We start from the raw sequence: 17,839 nt of genomic DNA, 5'->3' as shown, positions 1-17,839 counted from the left end.
GACTACAATTCCCATCATCCCTGACCATTGGTCCTGTTAGCTAGTGATCATGGGAGTTGTAGGCCGAAACATCTGGAGGGCCGCAGTTTGGGGATGCCTGATCTAGATGAACAAGCAATGGCCATTTTGACAAGGTGAGCTAGTAAGTCGCAGAGGAATTTACAGCAGTGTCTGTGCTATTGCTGTTGGGTGAAGGGAGGAGGGGGGAGGCAGCATGTGAAAAGAAAGGACGCTTACAGAAAGCTCTTTACAAGTTGTTCTTCATTCCTACAACAGGGCCACATATGACTTTTTTACACTGTATAATAACACCAAGTAACACAATACACATACACAATACGATCAGTGTACAAAAGAAGAGGGGAATATTCAGAGAGGAGTTTGGAGAGGGGAGAAGGCACATACATTGTATGTGACATGCAAGAGAAGCCAGCAGTGGGTGCTGCTGTTCCATGAGACAAAGATTCACATTAAAATATACTTGCGAAACAATTTGGCACAGCTTTTCAAAGAGAAGCATCTCAACTCTTCTGGCCAGTTTAAATCTTTTACCCACAGAGAAGTCCACTAAGATTCAGAATCCAAAGAATCGTGTTACTCTTTTTACAACCTTGTTTCGCTTCTTCTGCTGAACATTTAAGGAGCCAGGACCAACAAGCTTCATATGTTCCTGTCAAGTGACATATTGAGGGTTGCCAAAACGGAACCTAGGACCACCATGATGGAAGAAGCATCTGAGAAAGACGATGCAGGGCTGCTCCTCAACAGTACAACATGACCCCTGGTGTTTCCTATTGGGGTTTATTTCAGAGTCTAAACTAGTACTACAGGCTATTGATTGCTCTGATACCAAATCCAATCAAAACAGACATTTTTTAAAAAATTCCACTAAATAAAGCAGTCCTTACACACTATCTTGCATCAGCTTAAGATGAGCTTATGACTCAGCCACTTCCCGTGGCTGTACAATAAAGGTGTGGCTGAGTGTTCTCCAGAAAGTTTCAAAGGGCAGTGGCCATGCATGAAATGCATGAGCAATGCAGTTCAGAAAAAAAATGGGGGGGGGGGAATCAGAAAGCATGATGTTCTTCAGCTTGATCATCCTCTATGGCAACTGAGACTCAACTATCTATACCTAACTGAAGCCAAAATATTTTAAAGGGGGGAGGAGGCACTGTCCTGTAAATCCACCATTGTGACTTGCTTGAAAAGCAGCAGCTTTTCAATGATGTTCGAGTATTTCAGCTTGCAACAGCCCACTGCTAAAACATGGAGATGCATTGCCACACTGCTCTTGAGGAGCATTTATATGGATTCACCAATCACAGTGCAAGCATAGGAATCCAAGGCAATCAAGTTTGCAGGACAACTTCCAACAGAAAAGGTGGAAGCAAACCTATAGCACTCAGATCCCTCATTTCTCAACAGTGAGATGTTCAGCACAAAGACCCTGCAAGCGTACATGAACAAAGACAGCACAAATACTGCTAGCACACACATGCTATTTTTTAAGAACAGTTTTGCCTCCTTCTGCTCCATTTTATTTTGACAAGAGAGCCTTTTACTTCCCCACGCCACTTTCTTCTGCAAAAGTGTGGGAGACATGTGCTTTTATCAACATTCATCCAAGACCCAAACAAAATCAGGAGGTTGATTGCAGCTAGTCCAGCAGGAATAAGATTTAGCATGGGGTAGGGAAAGCTATTCTCATGCCAATGCAGCAATTAGCTTTAAACCACATAACAGAAAAAATCGGAGCAAACCTGGAAAGCACATGAAACTGTCATACTGCTGGAGCTAAGGTAGTCTTGGCCTTGAGAGATCATAGCTGACCTATACAAAAGTAGTCCTCAGATGCTCCAGAGGGAGAAACTACTCTGAGTAGGACTAGTGCTGACTAGTCCCATTTTCTGCATTTGTGTTTGTGTATGGATGGGTATGTGCGCGTGAACACACACACAGAGACGCACACACAGTGTTCAAGTAATGTGTGAGCCACCAACACTGTTGACTTATTTGAATCATGATTATGCTTGTGCAAGAAAGAAATTGAATTTTGATTGGTTGTCAAAACCAATGCATCCCTGGATTCCAGAGTCCTCTGTACCCCTTTAATCTAAACCAGCTTCAAAAAAGTCATAGGCAGAAACCAAATAGTCACACTAAAGCCAGCACAAGACAACTGTACAATTTACATTTATATACAGTATATTAAACATCATTCTTCAAGTCCAAGCAAATCCCTAACATTTAAATCATCAGTAGCTGTTCAGTTTTCTTTCTTCATCTTTTTCTTTCTTTGTTTATTCTTTCTTCTTCTCTAAAGTACTATATAAAATGGCATAATAAGTAGACCAACTTCCACCCCTCTTCATTATTTTTTTTCCAAAAGTGCAAATGTTGTGGTGGCCACTTCTGCTACGTTGGATGTTGCCAGTTCCACCTGAGTGTTTTCAAATGGCGATGTGTCCGGTCCGTCCGTCCGTCCGTCCGTCCTTCCATCTGGTTCATGCTTTTCCATCAGCTCTTAGACAAGACGTCCGACTAAAGTTGGGGAGAGATGGAGTGGGAAACAGCAAGAGTTTGAGGGCGAGAAGAAGAAAAAAATGTGAAATCTCCAATTAAATTTCTAGTAAGTAATTAACAGCTTTCCCCTGTCAAACAAACTAATAATACCTGGGAATGCAATACGCAGTAAGGCTACAAAAAACTAGGGCTTCTCTTCCGCCCTCCCTACCTTCTGCACACCTGGGGGCTTAATGCAGATTTAAACAGATGAATTGCTGGGGTAGGGGTATCTCTGCTATTGCGCATACCAATTTGGTAACAACCACCAGTATACACCAAACTCATCGGTAAGGAGCACATTTTACTGGCTACGCCTGTTACAAAAGCTTTGCCCCTTTTTCAGACAGCAGAAACCTCACTATATGCAGCCAGGAGGACTGAGGGCTCTCACCCACACTTCCTCTTGTCCTGTGATTTCTAGGCACAGTTCCAAGAGGTTCTTCTTTTGTCCCACCGCTTTCCCCAAGAAAACCCGCAACACTTCTCGGACCCCATGCCTATAAAACATGGGCCAAACAAAAGTGTGGCTAAGCGCTGAGTAGTGTAAAGGACTTTACCTGGGTTTGCCCTTCAAACCAACTCAGAAGCTGCAGCTAATCAAAAACTATGCTGCTTCTCTCCTGACTGACATCAGGAGATGGGGATATGTTTGAATTTTGTGGCGGCGGCTGACAATTTGCTTCTAGACTAACTTCCAAGTGCTGGGTGGTTACCTTTCAACCGTTCAACCTGGGACCCATGTATCTTAAGGACTACTCCACTTGGCAGTAGCTGCAGTCAAAGGGTGAGAGCCAGGCTCTGAATGAGTGCCCTCTTTCAGAAAGGTTGCCAATCATTTTTATTCTGGGTGACATTGGGCTAGGTGGGTTATTTTGTGTTTTGCTTCTCCAGGAGCTCTCTCTCTCCCACGCATCTACTGTCTTAGGCACATTTATTGAATTTCATTGCTGTCTTAATTTTATTTCCCCTTGAGATACCTAGAGATGTGAAAAGGTAGCATCCAAGTGTTTTAAATGAGGTTCAATAAATAAACACTGACAAGAGCTATCCCAGCAATTAATACAGCTTGTCATATGGAAGCACCCTCTTGCCTGGTTAATCAGTAATAATATCCACAGGACTAGCTCCTTTCCATTCTAGTTGGCCAGGGAATGGCTAGCAGTAGGTTTAGGCAGGATTGGGGGTGGGGTTAAGGGGTGGGGGACAACCCCAAAACACACAGCTGATCAAGACTGACTCGGATCAGGGGGAAGGGAAAGGAATTACAGAAGTACTTACTGAAAGGGTTAACACCTTGTCTTTTTCCATGGGGGAAACTTCCAACGCTCCCTGCAAAATATAAATCCTTTGTCCAGTGAATTTTTCCATGTATAATAGACACTGCAGATTTAAGAAAGTAGCAAGGCTGATCTACCAGGGATGACCACTGAAGGCCCGCAAGGAAGAAGTAAAGCAGAAAGTGCAAAGCTCACATCCCTCTACAGCAAAGGTATTTTGGCTGAGTCAGAGTAGCCTGTATTTTCAAGAAGTATTTTGTTCAGTGATATGAAGTAGACTTAGGAAAAATAAATCTGCCATGTGCAAAGCAATTATGCCACGTGCAATGTTTCAGACCACCACCAATAAGTGTCATTCTACAGAATGATGATTTGTTCAAAAAAACTTGAGAATGCCGGTTTCAAGATAACCACCTCTTGCTAAAGAGGCGAGTGATTTCTGGTACAAATTTGCTAGGAGCAAAAGTGCCTTCTCCTGGTTATAAAAGGTACTTCTTTGAGTGTTCATGGAAATATAAACTGAACACATCTGGGCGCCTTTGAAGCTCAGAAACATGATTTCATGTTTCTTTTTGCAAACTGACACATTCGGCAATGGCCACCAGAGGGTGCTAAACTTTAGGCTACTTCCTAAAGCGGACTGATTTGTTCAAGCGCAGGCATCCCCAAACTGCGGCCATCCCATCCAGATGTTTTGGCCTACAACTCCCATGATCCCTAGCTAACAGGACCAGTGGTCAGGGAAGATGGGAATTGTAGTCCAAAACATCTGGAGGGCCGAAGTTTGGGGATGCCTGTTCAAGCGCTACCGCAGGGGTGAGGAACCTTTGACAGCCTGGGGGCCACATTTCCTTCTGAGGCAAGAGGTAAAAGTGGGCAGAGTAATGCATTCAAATATTACTTTTAAACTGGTTTCTACACACACAACTCTTTATCTTGCATCCAGGCAAACATTCTTGCCAGGCAAAAGCACTCAAAGTAGGGCTGGAGAGAGGTGTGATCTGCGGAGAGAGGGTTTGGCTGGAGAAAATCTTGATGGTCAGACACATTATCACCCTGCCAAGCTTGAGCTTCCCCACCTTTAGGTGTGGCAAAAGTGTTACCCACCTCCTTCCTTCCCAACGCCCAGGCAACCTTTCAGTTCTTGTAGTGAGATGGACTTGTCCTTGTTGAGGTCACAGTAGTCAATGAACCGCCGCGTACATTTCTTGGGCTTGGCTTTCTTCTTGACATAGCGCTTGAAGGGCTTCATCTCCCTCTTGTTGATGTCATTGCTGTTATTGTTGTCCAGCTGGCTGAAATACCAATGGACCACCCGCTCTTCCAATGTGTGGCTGGGATCAGGCTCAGAGAACCTGGAAACAAGAGGAGAAGGAAGGCTCACAGGAAACACAACCCCCAATTTTTTAATATACACACACACTCTAAGGCAGAGCAGACTCTTGACAAAAGTTCTGATGGAGTCCTGTATTGTTTGCTTACGTCTAGCAATAGCATATACCTGGTTATTAGGGAAAGTTGTGCTTTTGATTTTTTTAGAAATCGTTATGGGGACTTCAAGCAGTCTCTTCTATCAGCTGGAAGGGCTTGTTTATAATATCTAATAGGCCATCTACACGTGGGGAAATTTAACTACAGTAGTGAGTTAAAGAGTCACATTGTGAATTTCAAACAGAAAATGAGTGTACTAGAGCATTAATGTAATAAACAACGAATATTGCTTATTTAAATTTCTCTTTGTAATTCAGCTCTTGGTGGTGAAGCAGATCCACAACGTTCACCTGGCTTAGAAGGTACTTGTTTTAGTGATGCTTAGATCTATCGTTTAAAGTGTGTGTTGCCTCACTCTCAGCCAAAACCATAAGGAAAAGAAAAGAAAAAAACCTGTAAGAGAACACAGTTAGCCACTTTGTAGGTTACTGCTTCCCTACATGCCACCATCTCTCACTAAACTTGAACCACATGAAAGATCTTCCAAACTGCACGTCTTGCAGAAAAGGGGCAGTAAATTTGTTCAAAAAGATAGTTTGCCTTCTGCTCCACCACACACCAAAAAAACCTAAGACTTACAACAAAATCAGGAATAGCGTAGAAAGTCTCAAGAGCCTACTTTGCTTGACCACATCAGAACAAAGCCAACAGTTCTGTTAATGCTGCACGCAGAAAGTTTGTAGAAAGCATGTTAGATGTAGATGCAGGAAGAAATGACATCACCTCTCCCCTCCTCCACATACCCAGGTTAACCTGACCAACAAAAACATGTTTACCTAGGTCAGCTTTTTAAGGGAAAAGGGGGTTGGCAAACATAAGGCTGTTTCTCTCTTTTGCTGTGGTAACACACAAACACGTATAGATGCACGCAAGTACACACCCATGTTATAGACTACAATTTCCACTATGAGATCTTATAGCGGATCTAACTGTGAGCCCCATTTTATCCACCTACAAAATGAAGGAACAAAACCATCTGCAAAGGTGCATTGGAAGACAGAGCTAATGCCCGTTAATCCATCAATAGGTTCAGAATGGTTATTAAGAGAAGGGTCAAACGAGATGGGCATCAGCAGTTCTTCCTCTTTAAATGGAGTCCTACCACAACATGTACAAAGCAAAGGCCTGGGAGAAGAGGAAGGTTTTTGCCTGGTGCCTAAGGATGTGCAATGAAGGTGCCAGGTGAGTCTCCCTGGGAAGAGCATTTCACATGCGGAAAGCCACCGCTGAAAAGGCTCGCTCTCGTGTTGCCACCCTCAGGATCTCTAGTGAAGAAGACACATGAGGAAGGGACTCAGCTAGTGATTGCAGGGTCTGGGCTGGTTCATATGCAGAGAGGCGGCCCCTTGAGGTATTGCAGTCCTGAGCCATTTAAAAGGTAAGTGAACTTAGTTGCATGCTTGAATGTGCTTTTCAGATACCGGGTGATATTGTGCTCCTTCTGCTGGGGTGTTTTTTTGTTTTTACTTCATAGCCCCTTTGAGTTGAAATGCTTGAAATAATTAATCTGGTATAGCCTAAACCTCTGAGATAATCAATGTGAAGCACTTTGAACATTCTATAATGCAGTGGAAATCTTAAGTACTGTCATCTTTCCACAATCAGAATTCTCCCCGTGCAATAATTAAATAATACTAATAATCATAGTAATAATAGTAAAGTTGGACATATGTAAAGGCATCTGCACAATAAATTTGTCTGAAAACATGTGGTATGGTATTGCAGGTACAAATTGCCTCGCAGGGTTTCAAAAGGACAGCAAATTGCTGAGTGAACATCTGTAGAAAATTGAAAACATTTGCTAAGGCCCTCTGTGGGCTGGCAGTTTCTGGCCTTGCTATTAAGATGAAAACAGTTGTTCACGATAGTAAGTGAGGAATTCGAGTGACAGAGAACAGTGGAACCACTGACCTCACTCAGAAACAAAACCAACTAATGAACACCACACACTATTCTGTCTCCTGCCAGATTTATCTGAGTTTAACATCAGGGCACTATACGTATTACGCTCCTTAGCAAATGAGGAGGAGGACACAACCAGCACATTTATTCTTCTCAGCCATGACAAGCAGCACACTACTGCTTCTCAAAATAGTTGTGTCATTCATTTGCAGCACATTTGTGTCCATCAAACTGAATCCAAACAAGCACCCACCTCAAGCACCCACCTCTCTATAGTCACGAGCAAGGTTTAAAATCACCACCTTACAACCTGCCCCTGTTTGTCACCTCATGCTCTCCCCCAAAGGCTGGCATACGAGTAAAATGAAATAGCAAATAAATGCTGTAAAGCTGCGACTAGACTGATACCTTCCACCTGACATGCCACCCAGTTCCCACAGAAACAAACCAAGATACAGCCATACCTTGGAAGTCGAACGGAATCCGTTCCAGAAGTCCATTCGATTTCCAAAACATTCAAAAACCAAATCGTGGCTTCTGACTGGCTGCAGAAAGCTCCTACAGAAAGCCATGGAAGCCCTGTTGGACGTCCGGGTTCCAAAAGAATGTTCGCAAACCAGGATAATCACTTCCAGGTTTGCGGCGTTTGGGAGCCAAAACGTCCGAGTTACAGGGCGTTCGGGATCCAAGGTACGTACAACTGTAATGTAAACCATGTAAGTAACTGGGAATGTGTGATGGAAGCCTAGCAATCCCTGAAATACTTGCTGAAGGGCTTAAAAAAAAGTTCATATTGATCACAACTTCAGAAGCTTCATCTCAAGTATATTGTCTCCTATATGCAGAGATAGAGTCTGGTTAGTGAGTAGTGACACCTCCCTGGGGTGCCTGAGATTTTATTTTACGGTATTTTAACAGTAAGTCTCTAGCCCTACTAGAAAGCAAGTTATGAAGAAAAATGCAATCGTTAAATTTCTGGCTGCTCTCTCCTGTCAGTGTTTTCAGGCAACGAGCTGTTTGGACACCAAGCAACGAGAATCCTTGGGATCTTTAAAAAAAATCTGCTGTTCCCCTGCCCCTTTTAGCATACTTTTCCTGCACTCAGAATGTAGTTTGTCCTTCCTTTTTTCCTAAAAACCAGAATGCAGTTTTCCTCTGGTGAGTTCATCTGAGATCAGGTACTGCTTAAAAGTTATTTTCTGCAAACACTACTTCAGGAAAATCAGTTATTGGCATGGTAAGGGCTTTTAAGAAATCACAGATTTTTCTATTTACATTTACCTAGGTTCTTCAGCAAACTAACTTTGCCTCTTTTATATTAAAGAGTGCTGCTTACAATGGCACAAAGACTGAAACTCAAACAATTAAGGATGCCAAATACTCTCTGGAGTCTTCTTCACCTCTGACTCACTGTATTTGATACAACAAAGTTACTTAAATCTGAAATCAAGCCACTTCTGGCTTAGAAAAGGGAAAGCATACTTCCTCCTACAGAGGTTTTTGGCTCATATTAGTCTTAAATCCAAGGGAAGGGTTTTTTGTTTTAATTATCATCTGCTTTTGTATTTGCATTGCATGTTGAACATACCAGCAGACTGCAGAACATCCAGTTCACAGACATTCAACCACTAATATGATAAACAAGGCAGAAATGCCAAATAAGGATATCCTTACAAAAGCCATTAAAATTCAGTAAAGAAGATATGAAATAACACTCTCAAAAATATCTGCTTCAGAAACTGAAGGTCATATTAACTTTGCCCACTGCACTTCTACTTCCTAAAATATGATAATGCGCACTGTCACAAAACCAATGGGAAACGAACAAGACTTAGGCAGCCTGATTCATAGATGCATATTCATTGCAAAATTCGGAGAAGGGTGAATTTCAAAGAATGGCTGTTTCTCAGTTTGTATATTGTTTCAATAAGGATGAATCAGGTACATACAACTTCAAATACAAACTGAATCAAATTCCTCCCCACCCCTACTTATGACCGAGTCCAGAGCTTGAATTTCCCTAGTGTATTACTCAAATTAAATAGTCTCCTTTAAGACCAGATACATCTTTGGTTCTCTTGTTTCAGTTCAACTTGAATGCCTTCCAAACTCACCTTCCGCCTCCAGCAGGTGCTGCTGAGTTAATGGCCTGTACCATGTCTGTGGTGAGAGCATCCAGTAAACTTGTAATAAATTCTACTTTCTTCCCTTCTGGGCAGCCTGCAAAGGGAATAGAAGCTTCCTTTGAACAAATGGTAGTCAGAACAGGTTCTTCTTCCCAAGGCCATGTCTATACTTTATGGGGTTGTCAAATTTTGTTTGGGTGCAGTTCTAATGACTGCTGCGACTTGCATTTTTGCAGGCAGCTAAATAACACCTGCCCACCCCCCTCCAAATGTGATCCAAATTTTAGTTTTCTGTCATATATGCGTTCTGTGGTGCTGCTCCCAAAGTCAACAAGGCAAAGGTGGAAGAATGGTTGAACAAATGCATACAGCAAGTTCTGCATAGAAATCAGTGCAAATGAGCAAACATAAAGTCCTGCCCACACAATAGGAAATGCAGCAAAGAGAAAAGGTAAAGGAGGCGATGAGGACTCATGAACTCAAGCACACATAGTCACCAAGATAGCAATATCAGAGGTTAATGTGGATTTCAGTTCACATGGATGTTTTAAATCATAGTGTGGATGTTTGTTTACATTCATTTAAAATAGTACAACTGGATCCACACAAATCCAGTTGACATGGAAATCCATAAAGGATTAAAATGCCAGGTTCAGATTTAAAAATAAATATTACCAGATGCTACAAGATTTAAAAAATAATTAAAATGACCTCCAGCAGCTCATAAATGATCAGTAAACTAGTATGAAAAACTAGTAGCCACACATAGAATCATAGAATCAGAGTTGGAAGAGACCACAAGGGCCATCCAGTCCAACCCCCTGCCAAGCAGGAAACACCATCAAAGCATTCTTGACATATGCCTGTCAAGCCTCTGCTTAAAGACCTCCAAAGAAGGAGACTCCACCACACTCCTTGGTAGCAAATTCCACTGTCGAACAGCTCTTACTGTCAGGAAGTTCTTCCAAATGTTTAGTGGAATCTTCTTTCTTGAAGTTTGAATCCGTTGCTCCGTGTCCGCTTCTCTGGAGCAGCAGAAAACAACCTTTCTCCCTCCTCCACATGACATCCTTTTATATGTTTGAACATGGCTATCATATCACCCCTTAACCTTCTCTTCTCCAGGCTAAACATACCCAGCTCCCTAAGCCGTTCCTCATAAGGCATCGTTTCCAGGCCTTTGACCATTTTGGTTGCCCTCTTCTGGATACGTTCCAGCTTGTCAGTATCCTTCTTGAACTGTGGTGCCCAGAACTGGACACAGTACTCCAGGTGAGGTCTGACCAGAGCAGAATACAGTGGTACTATTACTTCCCTAGATCTAGATGCTATACTCCTATTGATGCAGCCCAGAATTGCATTGGCTTTTTTAGCTGCTGCATCACACTGCTGACTCATGTCAAGTTTGTGGTCTACCAAGACTCCTAGATCCTTTTCACATGTACTGCTCTCAAGCCAGGTGTCACCCATCCTGTATTTGTGCCTTTCATATATATTTTTTGCCCAAGTGTAGTACCTTACATTTCTCCTTGTTAAAATTCATCTTGTTTCATCTTGTTTCCGCACATGTGTGGAAGAACATGTTTGAGTAACCAGCCAGCCACTCTCTTCTGGCTTCCACCATTTTTGTTCCAAAGTTTGTACAAGAATTGCTCTGATGAACATGGAGCCCAACAGAAATGATGGGAAGTAAGTGGAAAGCCAGGAGGCAACAGGGGTGGAGTAGGATTGCTTCCCACATTCAAAGCATTTCTTTATTTTAGACTTTACATGGAGGGGGAATTTCTTCCCTTAATTTTTCGGAGGGGGTGGGTCTTATTCTTATTATGGCTGCTTCAAATGGTTTCTAATATGCCTTTTGAACTACTATCATTACTGCTCATTTGATATATTGCAAGCCGCTTTGGGAGACAGTGGCATACAAATAAACATACGATGATGAAATTTCCAATGATTATATCTTCAGGGAATGTAGCAATATTTAATAAACGTATGAGCACAGATATAAACCCAAGACAAAGCTCAGCTCAGAGGTCCACTTGCTAACTGTCCCTAGAGCACTCTGAGCCATCTGACTAAAGCATTAGGAAGAACTTTCTGGCAGTAATAGCTGTTTGGCGGTGGAAGGTGGTGGACTCTCCATCATTGCAGGTTTTTAAGCAGAGGCTCTCTCTTAGGTTATCTGCCTGTGGTTCTTTACCTGTGAATCCTGCATTGCAAGGGGCTGAACCGAACCAGATGACCCTTTGGGTCCTTTCCAACACTATAAATCTGTGATTTTATAATTCTCATATCTTTTAATGCTGCCATAAGCAAGCGAGGTGGGAGTAGAACAAACAGAGAATTCTTCTCCACTCTGACCTGGAAGTTCTCGGTCTTTGAAAGGGTCGTCCATTTCTGGGCTCTTCGATCTGGCGTCACTTTCACACACGGGGGTCTCGTATCTAGAGACCAAAGAGATATAAAAAGAATATGTCCTTAAGGTATGGACTTCAGGAGTTCTCCCACTCTTTGCCCCACCCCGTGAACAAGTGTTAGCTGAGGCAGTGGGAGCGCAAGAGGCAGGTGCGAACATTGTGCCCCGTGGCATTTATTTGCCGACTGGAGCTAGTGGAAGGGAATGGATCAGAGAAAGTGGACACAGGAGTATTTGGGGGGGGGAGGGTAGAAAGAGCAAAATAATGGGACTGGTTGTTGCAAGAACAGGATTCTCCTTTGGGCTTAACACTGTTCATCTTGACCTCCCACCCCACTCTAGAAAGCCCAATGGGTGTAAGGAGATCACCTAGCAGACATGACACACTGTCTTGTGGGGACTCCCCAAAGCCCAACTCTCCCAGAAACATGAGCAAACCAGAACCCAGAACTAAATAGACCTGCAGGGCCGGCCCTACGGCCAGGCTGGGTGGCGCAGGGCACCACGGCGCCAGCCCGCCAGGGGGGCGCCGCGAGCTGCGCCTGCCCGCTGGCCGGCTGGTCTGCCGTGCAGCTGCGCCCACAGCAACCGTGCTGCAGCCGCGCTGCGCCCGTCCACCGCACTGGGAAACGGGGCGGGGGGGCGCCAGAGGGATCCGGCACACCACGGCGCCAGGGGCGCTTAAGACGGCCCTGTAGACCTGTCTCACACATGCCTTTTTTTGTTGGCTTTGGTAACTTGTTAATATTTTTGTGTCTACAGTATTTGCGCTAGCCCATCATCACACTGTTTTCTTTGCCTGTTTCTCAAGGTTCTATAGGAACGGGTGGGGACAAGTTGCCCCGAAGGAACAAGTGCAATGACTGTGGGAGAGAGAAGCAAGTGAGGGCAGGTTAACATATCAAGGGAGGGAGCAGCAAAGAAAATGCGGCGCTTTAATAAAATATGCAGAATCACATTAAAATACCTTTGTCTTAGTTTTCCATCTGTCTGGGGTTTAAGCCAGTTTAATGTGCAGAAGAGAAATGCACGAGCATTTCTAACATATAAAATATTATTTAATTTTAAATATGCCTCTCTTTAACATTTAATATGCCATGACCTCGTGGCTTTCCTCTAGGACAGGCATGTCCAACAGGTAGATTGTGATCTACCGGTAGATCACTGGACGTCTGTGGTAGATCACTGGTAGATCATTGGCTCCCCCCAAAGAAGCTGAACAACTGTGGCTCCCTCAGCATTTTACCTCAGCATTTTACCTCCTCCCTCAACAACTTTGACCCGAACTCAAAAACTTTGACCCGAACCCCCCCAAAATGGGGCTTCTTCCTTCCTAAAAAAAGCTCAACAATTTTGACCTGAACCCCCAAAAAGGGGGTAGATCACTGCCAGTTTTTAACTCTGTGAGTAGATCGCAGTCTCTTGGGAGTTGGCCACCCCTGCTCTAGGAGAAATGGCAATAAGTCCTCTGTCCTCTGGGTCCAATTATGTTATTCACTACCAAAAAAACAGCCTTGCAGATGAGAAAGAAAGTGTATATTGAGTGTAGGTCCTGAACTCTAAAGTGGTGGCTCCTTTACTCCCCCCCCCCCGGCCAGGCCACAGTTTATTTTATTTTCTAGCATGTAATTCAAAAGGAGGTGATTCTTACCGGGTGGAAGTACCAGGGAGAGGGCGGCCTGTGTCTACCAGAACACACCAGCAATATCCTGTGGACTGGTGACACTGCACTGGCTTGTACAGTCCTCCAGGAGCACATTCAGGGATAACAATCCCTTCACGGGGGTTCTGCCTGGCCTCTTCAAGAGCAGTTTGCCTCTCATGGTCACATGAGTTAACTTTCTCTGGAAAAGAAAAGGGAGGGCATATGATGAAACTCCACCTCCTGTTCCCACCTTGATAATTTCGGAAACCCCAGAAATAAAGGAATTAAGCCCTATTTACCTTCTTCAAACATGACTTGCAATCTGATCCTAAGATGCTGTCACAAAAGTCACCACTGAGGTTCAGGTTTATACGAGGCATTACTTTGCCAGATAATCTTTAGCCAGTGATCAGGTTTGTGTGCGGGGGGGGGGGGGGGGTTGTGTGTGTGTGTTTTTAGTGCTTGATACTTAAGGGAGAAAAGATACCAACATCTTCAGTTGCTAGTACATCTCTCCATCCAGCAGTTTTCAACCTATGTGCCATGGAATGGTGCAGTTCCTGGGAATCTTATCAAGAGTTCCTCCTTTAAGCTTTTTCACCATTCTTGCTGGTGGAACTCACAGCCGTACGGGAGGAGTGTTGACCATGTTCAAAGGCACAGTCAGTTTCCAGAGACTACAACATCACAGTTCGACAGTTCTGGCTGATGCTTTGTAAGTGCTCCCAAGAATTCAACCCAGAATCCCACGCAAAATGAATCTGTAAGGGTATGGGCATGCTATCATTTTAAATCACCTTCAAAATATATTCTTTAACCCTCACAGAGTTACGATTCCCGGCCACCCCTAACAAATGGTTTAGTGCATACACAGCCTAAGACACAGGGATACCATGGGAGATGCATAGCATAGATTTCTCCATAGATTTTGAAACCACTGCCTAGATTACTGATAGCCAGTGAATGATACTATACTAGAACTCCTCTCTGCCCCAGTGAACATGGCCAATTGCCAAGGATGTTGGAAGTTTAGTCCAGCAACATCCAGAGGGCATCATTTTGGCTATCCCTGGCCTAGATGGACCATAATGTTACCACAGAAAAATCTCCGCAAATGATGCCTTTAAACAACTCTCTCTCTCTCTCTCTCTCTCTCTCTCTCTCTCTCTCTCTCTCTCTCTCTGTGTGTGTGTGTGTGTGTGTACTTGGCATAACAAGAGCAACTTTATCAGGGTTGCAAAATAGACTAGAGAGAAGGGGTAATTTTAAAAAACGAACAAAATCTGAAAAGTTCAGTCCTCAGCTGATATTTAAGGGAACTTTGCTTTGCTGACAGGCTTTACTCTTTATTTTAAGGTGACTGTTTCTGTGCTGTATACAAACAGAGGAGTTATTCAGTTAGAGGCCTCTGGGCATCCTCACAAATCAACTACATCACAAGCTGCCAAATTACTCAAGCTCTCTGCCTGACAGCAATTTACACCTTTCCTGTCAAGGTGAGGTGGGTCATTCATTTATTCAGATGCAGGGGAAAGAGAGCCAAATAATCCCCTTCATGGTCTGCTCAAGTTTTCCATTTATTTGCTTTATGCAATGGAAAATGCTCCACTGAAATGAAGGGCATTCCAGACATATTTACATCTCAACTCTGCAAAGTTCTGCAATGCAGGAATTCAAAGCAAATTGTTGAGTCCAAGAGTTCACACCAACATCAGATGAGGTAGCAAAGCAATCTTGACTACACTCCTTCAAAATATGGAGCCTCTATTCCTGGCTCACAGGAGGGGAACGTGATCTTGTGCTAATGTCCTGCTCGTGGGTTTCCCACAGGCATCTGGTTGGCCACTAGATGCTGGACTAGATGGGCCCACGAGCTGATCCAGCAGGTCTTTCTTATGTTCTTAAAGACATGCCATGTCCTCAAAACTCTGGATGAGCAGATGACTGACGAAGAATTGGAGATGGTTGTGATAGACTGGGAAGGCTGCAATGGGTTTTTTTTTAATCTATTGAGTGTTGGGGACATGTTGACAGCTTCTCTGTGTAGATTCTCTGTTCTAGCTTCACATGTGAATCCTACTTGAGTTTACCCTTAAACATTTATTGCACAGTTGGGAAATCTGCAGCCTGGGGACCTCTTTTTATGCTACCTAATACCTCCCCATTTTTGCACCCCGTTAGAATTCCTTGCTTCCTCTTTCTCCTTCATTTCCTCCATGTTTTTCCTAGCTTTCAGAAGAGTTTTCCTCCCTGCTCACATGTAGTTCCAGAACAACTGAAAGGGTCATATTTTATTTTATATATTTTTTCCTGGTTAAATGGCTTGGGAGAAAAGATGTTTTCCCCACATCTGTCTGAGAAAAAAAGATATATAGATTCTTTCTTTCCACGGTCCAGACCAGTATTCTCTTTTTTTTAAGTAGTAATGAACACCTATTTAGGAAAATGAGTCAATGTCATCAAAAAGAGGAGAAACAGACCGAAAATAAATCCTTCTCTATGTTAAATTTAAAAATTCCTTCCAGTAGCACCTTAGAGACCAACTAAGTTTGTCATTGGTATGAGCTTTCGTGTGCATGCACACTTCTTCAGATAATTCTTTTTCAAATAATTTTTTTCGATTTTTTTATTTATTGTTCTTTTCTTTTGTTTCAACTACGTCAGACCAACACGGCTAGCTACCTACCTGTAACTAGAACTACTGTATGTTAAATTAGTGACTGAGCTATGGGGAAAGAACAATGTTCAGCATAATGAATGGGTAGGGGAAGGAGGTGCTGAGTGACAATTTGGCCAATATAATAAAACTGTGACCACTTTTAAAAGAATAAGACTGTCACATTATCCAACTTTTGCTGTCATCAGGGAAGCAGGCCAGCAACGCTGCCAACCTACTACTGCTGCTGCAAGAAGGGAAAGAGGGAGGGAGTCCTTTGGGGAGATTAAAATTCTAGATTTCATCTTCCAACAAGAAACGGGAGAAGTGCGGCAAGTGCTAGGAATCTCCTTTCAATCAGGGCTGCTGACCCACAAAACATTTAAGCTATATGTGGGATTAATCCCTTTGACACTCCAAACTAATTTATAAGAGCTCAGGGTGGAGCATAAATATGTGTGGCTTATTTGTGAATGACATTTTTCCTGTTAAGATCTTTTGGGGAAATATGTAATTTCATTCGTAGGCACGGATTTACACAAGTCACCTAGGCTCATAAAGCCTGAAGAATGCAACCATATTTTCCCATGGATGCTTTCATGACTGACAGTGTATGGCATGAAGCCAGTGATGCAGCCAACTATTAGAAAGATGGTCCAGTTTTGCCTGGAACAAGAAATGGTAGGACATAGTTCAGAGCAAGCCCATTTTTTTTTTAAAAAAAAAGTGGTGTCTGGTTTAGCTTTCAAGTTCTCGTTTGTAGAATAAAAGCCATTTCAATTTCACTCTGAACCTAATTCCAAACGAATTTCCTGAAGTCCACAGATCACTGCAGAATTACTGCATATACTAGGGTAAAGCGTGCATATATTAGTGAAAGGAACACACAAAGTGCATTATATAAGGGGAAACGATTTTGCAAAAATGTGTATATCAGGAATAACTGCATACAAAGATGTGTCTATTACAAGAAATTCACACTACAATCTTGAATTTTCGGGAGGCACTTAAAAAATGCAAATCGGTGCAGAAATGTGAGGAACTGAATTTAAGATCGGAAAAATGAGAAATGAAAATAAACTAAGTTGGCTGTTTCATCCTTCCCTAGTACTAAATAGGTTCTCCATAGCAGGGGAAGGTATCTGGGAGAATCAAGTCAACCACCAGAGGCCTTCACCATTCCAAAGCCAGCAAAGCTTTTAACAGGATCACTAACAATGTCAACTAAATCCTCCAACCAGGAACCAATCCAGATTTGTTTATATTATTATTATTAATTGAATAATATACCGCCCTATACCCAGAGGTCTTGAGAAATATTACTGGCAACATTAGAGAGGGTGAGGTGGCCCATCTCAACAGGTAGATATGGGGTCATCTGAACTAAACGTTCAAATTTCCCTTTATTGTTTACGTAGTTTATTATTAAAATGTTGCCACCTTGTATGGCACCACTGTTCAGATTTTCCACCTAAGGCGCAAAAATGGCTTGTCTGCCAGCCAACAGCGCAATGAATATGAAATGCTATGGCTGGGACATTGAAAAATGGAGATTTGCATCCCCAGATCAAACACTCAGCAGAGATCGGAGGCTTTATGTTCCTTATGACACAATTCCCCCTTCCCTACCAAAGAAACAAAAAAGCCATGCAATACATTCAGTAACTGACAAGTCTTCAGTGTGGGAAAGAGGCATCTCCCTCCACCCCACCCCCACCCCCAAACAAAAGCTTGCAAGTCATGGAAACAGCAGGTAAG

At 43.0% G+C, this 17,839-nt stretch overlaps 1 protein-coding gene across 2 annotated transcripts in view; it reads right to left on the bottom strand.

Moving 5' to 3' along the window:
- Positions 1–248: 248 nt before the first annotated feature.
- SMOC1 (SPARC related modular calcium binding 1) overlaps positions 249–17,839 on the bottom strand; it is a 66,930-nt gene continuing 49,339 nt past the window's right edge. For both annotated transcript variants that reach the window (XM_088669922.1, XM_035113442.3), the window contains exons 8-13: positions 13,432–13,624; positions 11,726–11,808; positions 9,353–9,458; positions 4,953–5,200; positions 3,847–3,897; positions 249–2,544 (exon numbers count right to left, since the gene is read on the bottom strand). In XM_088669922.1, the coding sequence (XP_088526048.1) occupies positions 2,528–2,544; positions 3,847–3,897; positions 4,953–5,200; positions 9,353–9,458; positions 11,726–11,808; positions 13,432–13,624 (698 nt within the window). In that variant the 3' untranslated portion in view covers positions 249–2,527. The remainder of the gene's footprint in view (positions 2,545–3,846; positions 3,898–4,952; positions 5,201–9,352; positions 9,459–11,725; positions 11,809–13,431; positions 13,625–17,839) is intronic.

Source organism: Zootoca vivipara, chromosome 1 (genome assembly GCF_965207765.1).
Source record: "Zootoca vivipara chromosome 1, rZooViv2.hap1.1, whole genome shotgun sequence".
NCBI classification, from domain to species: Eukaryota; Metazoa; Chordata; class Lepidosauria; order Squamata; family Lacertidae; genus Zootoca; species Zootoca vivipara.
This window is presented reverse-complemented; position numbering and strand designations above follow the sequence as displayed.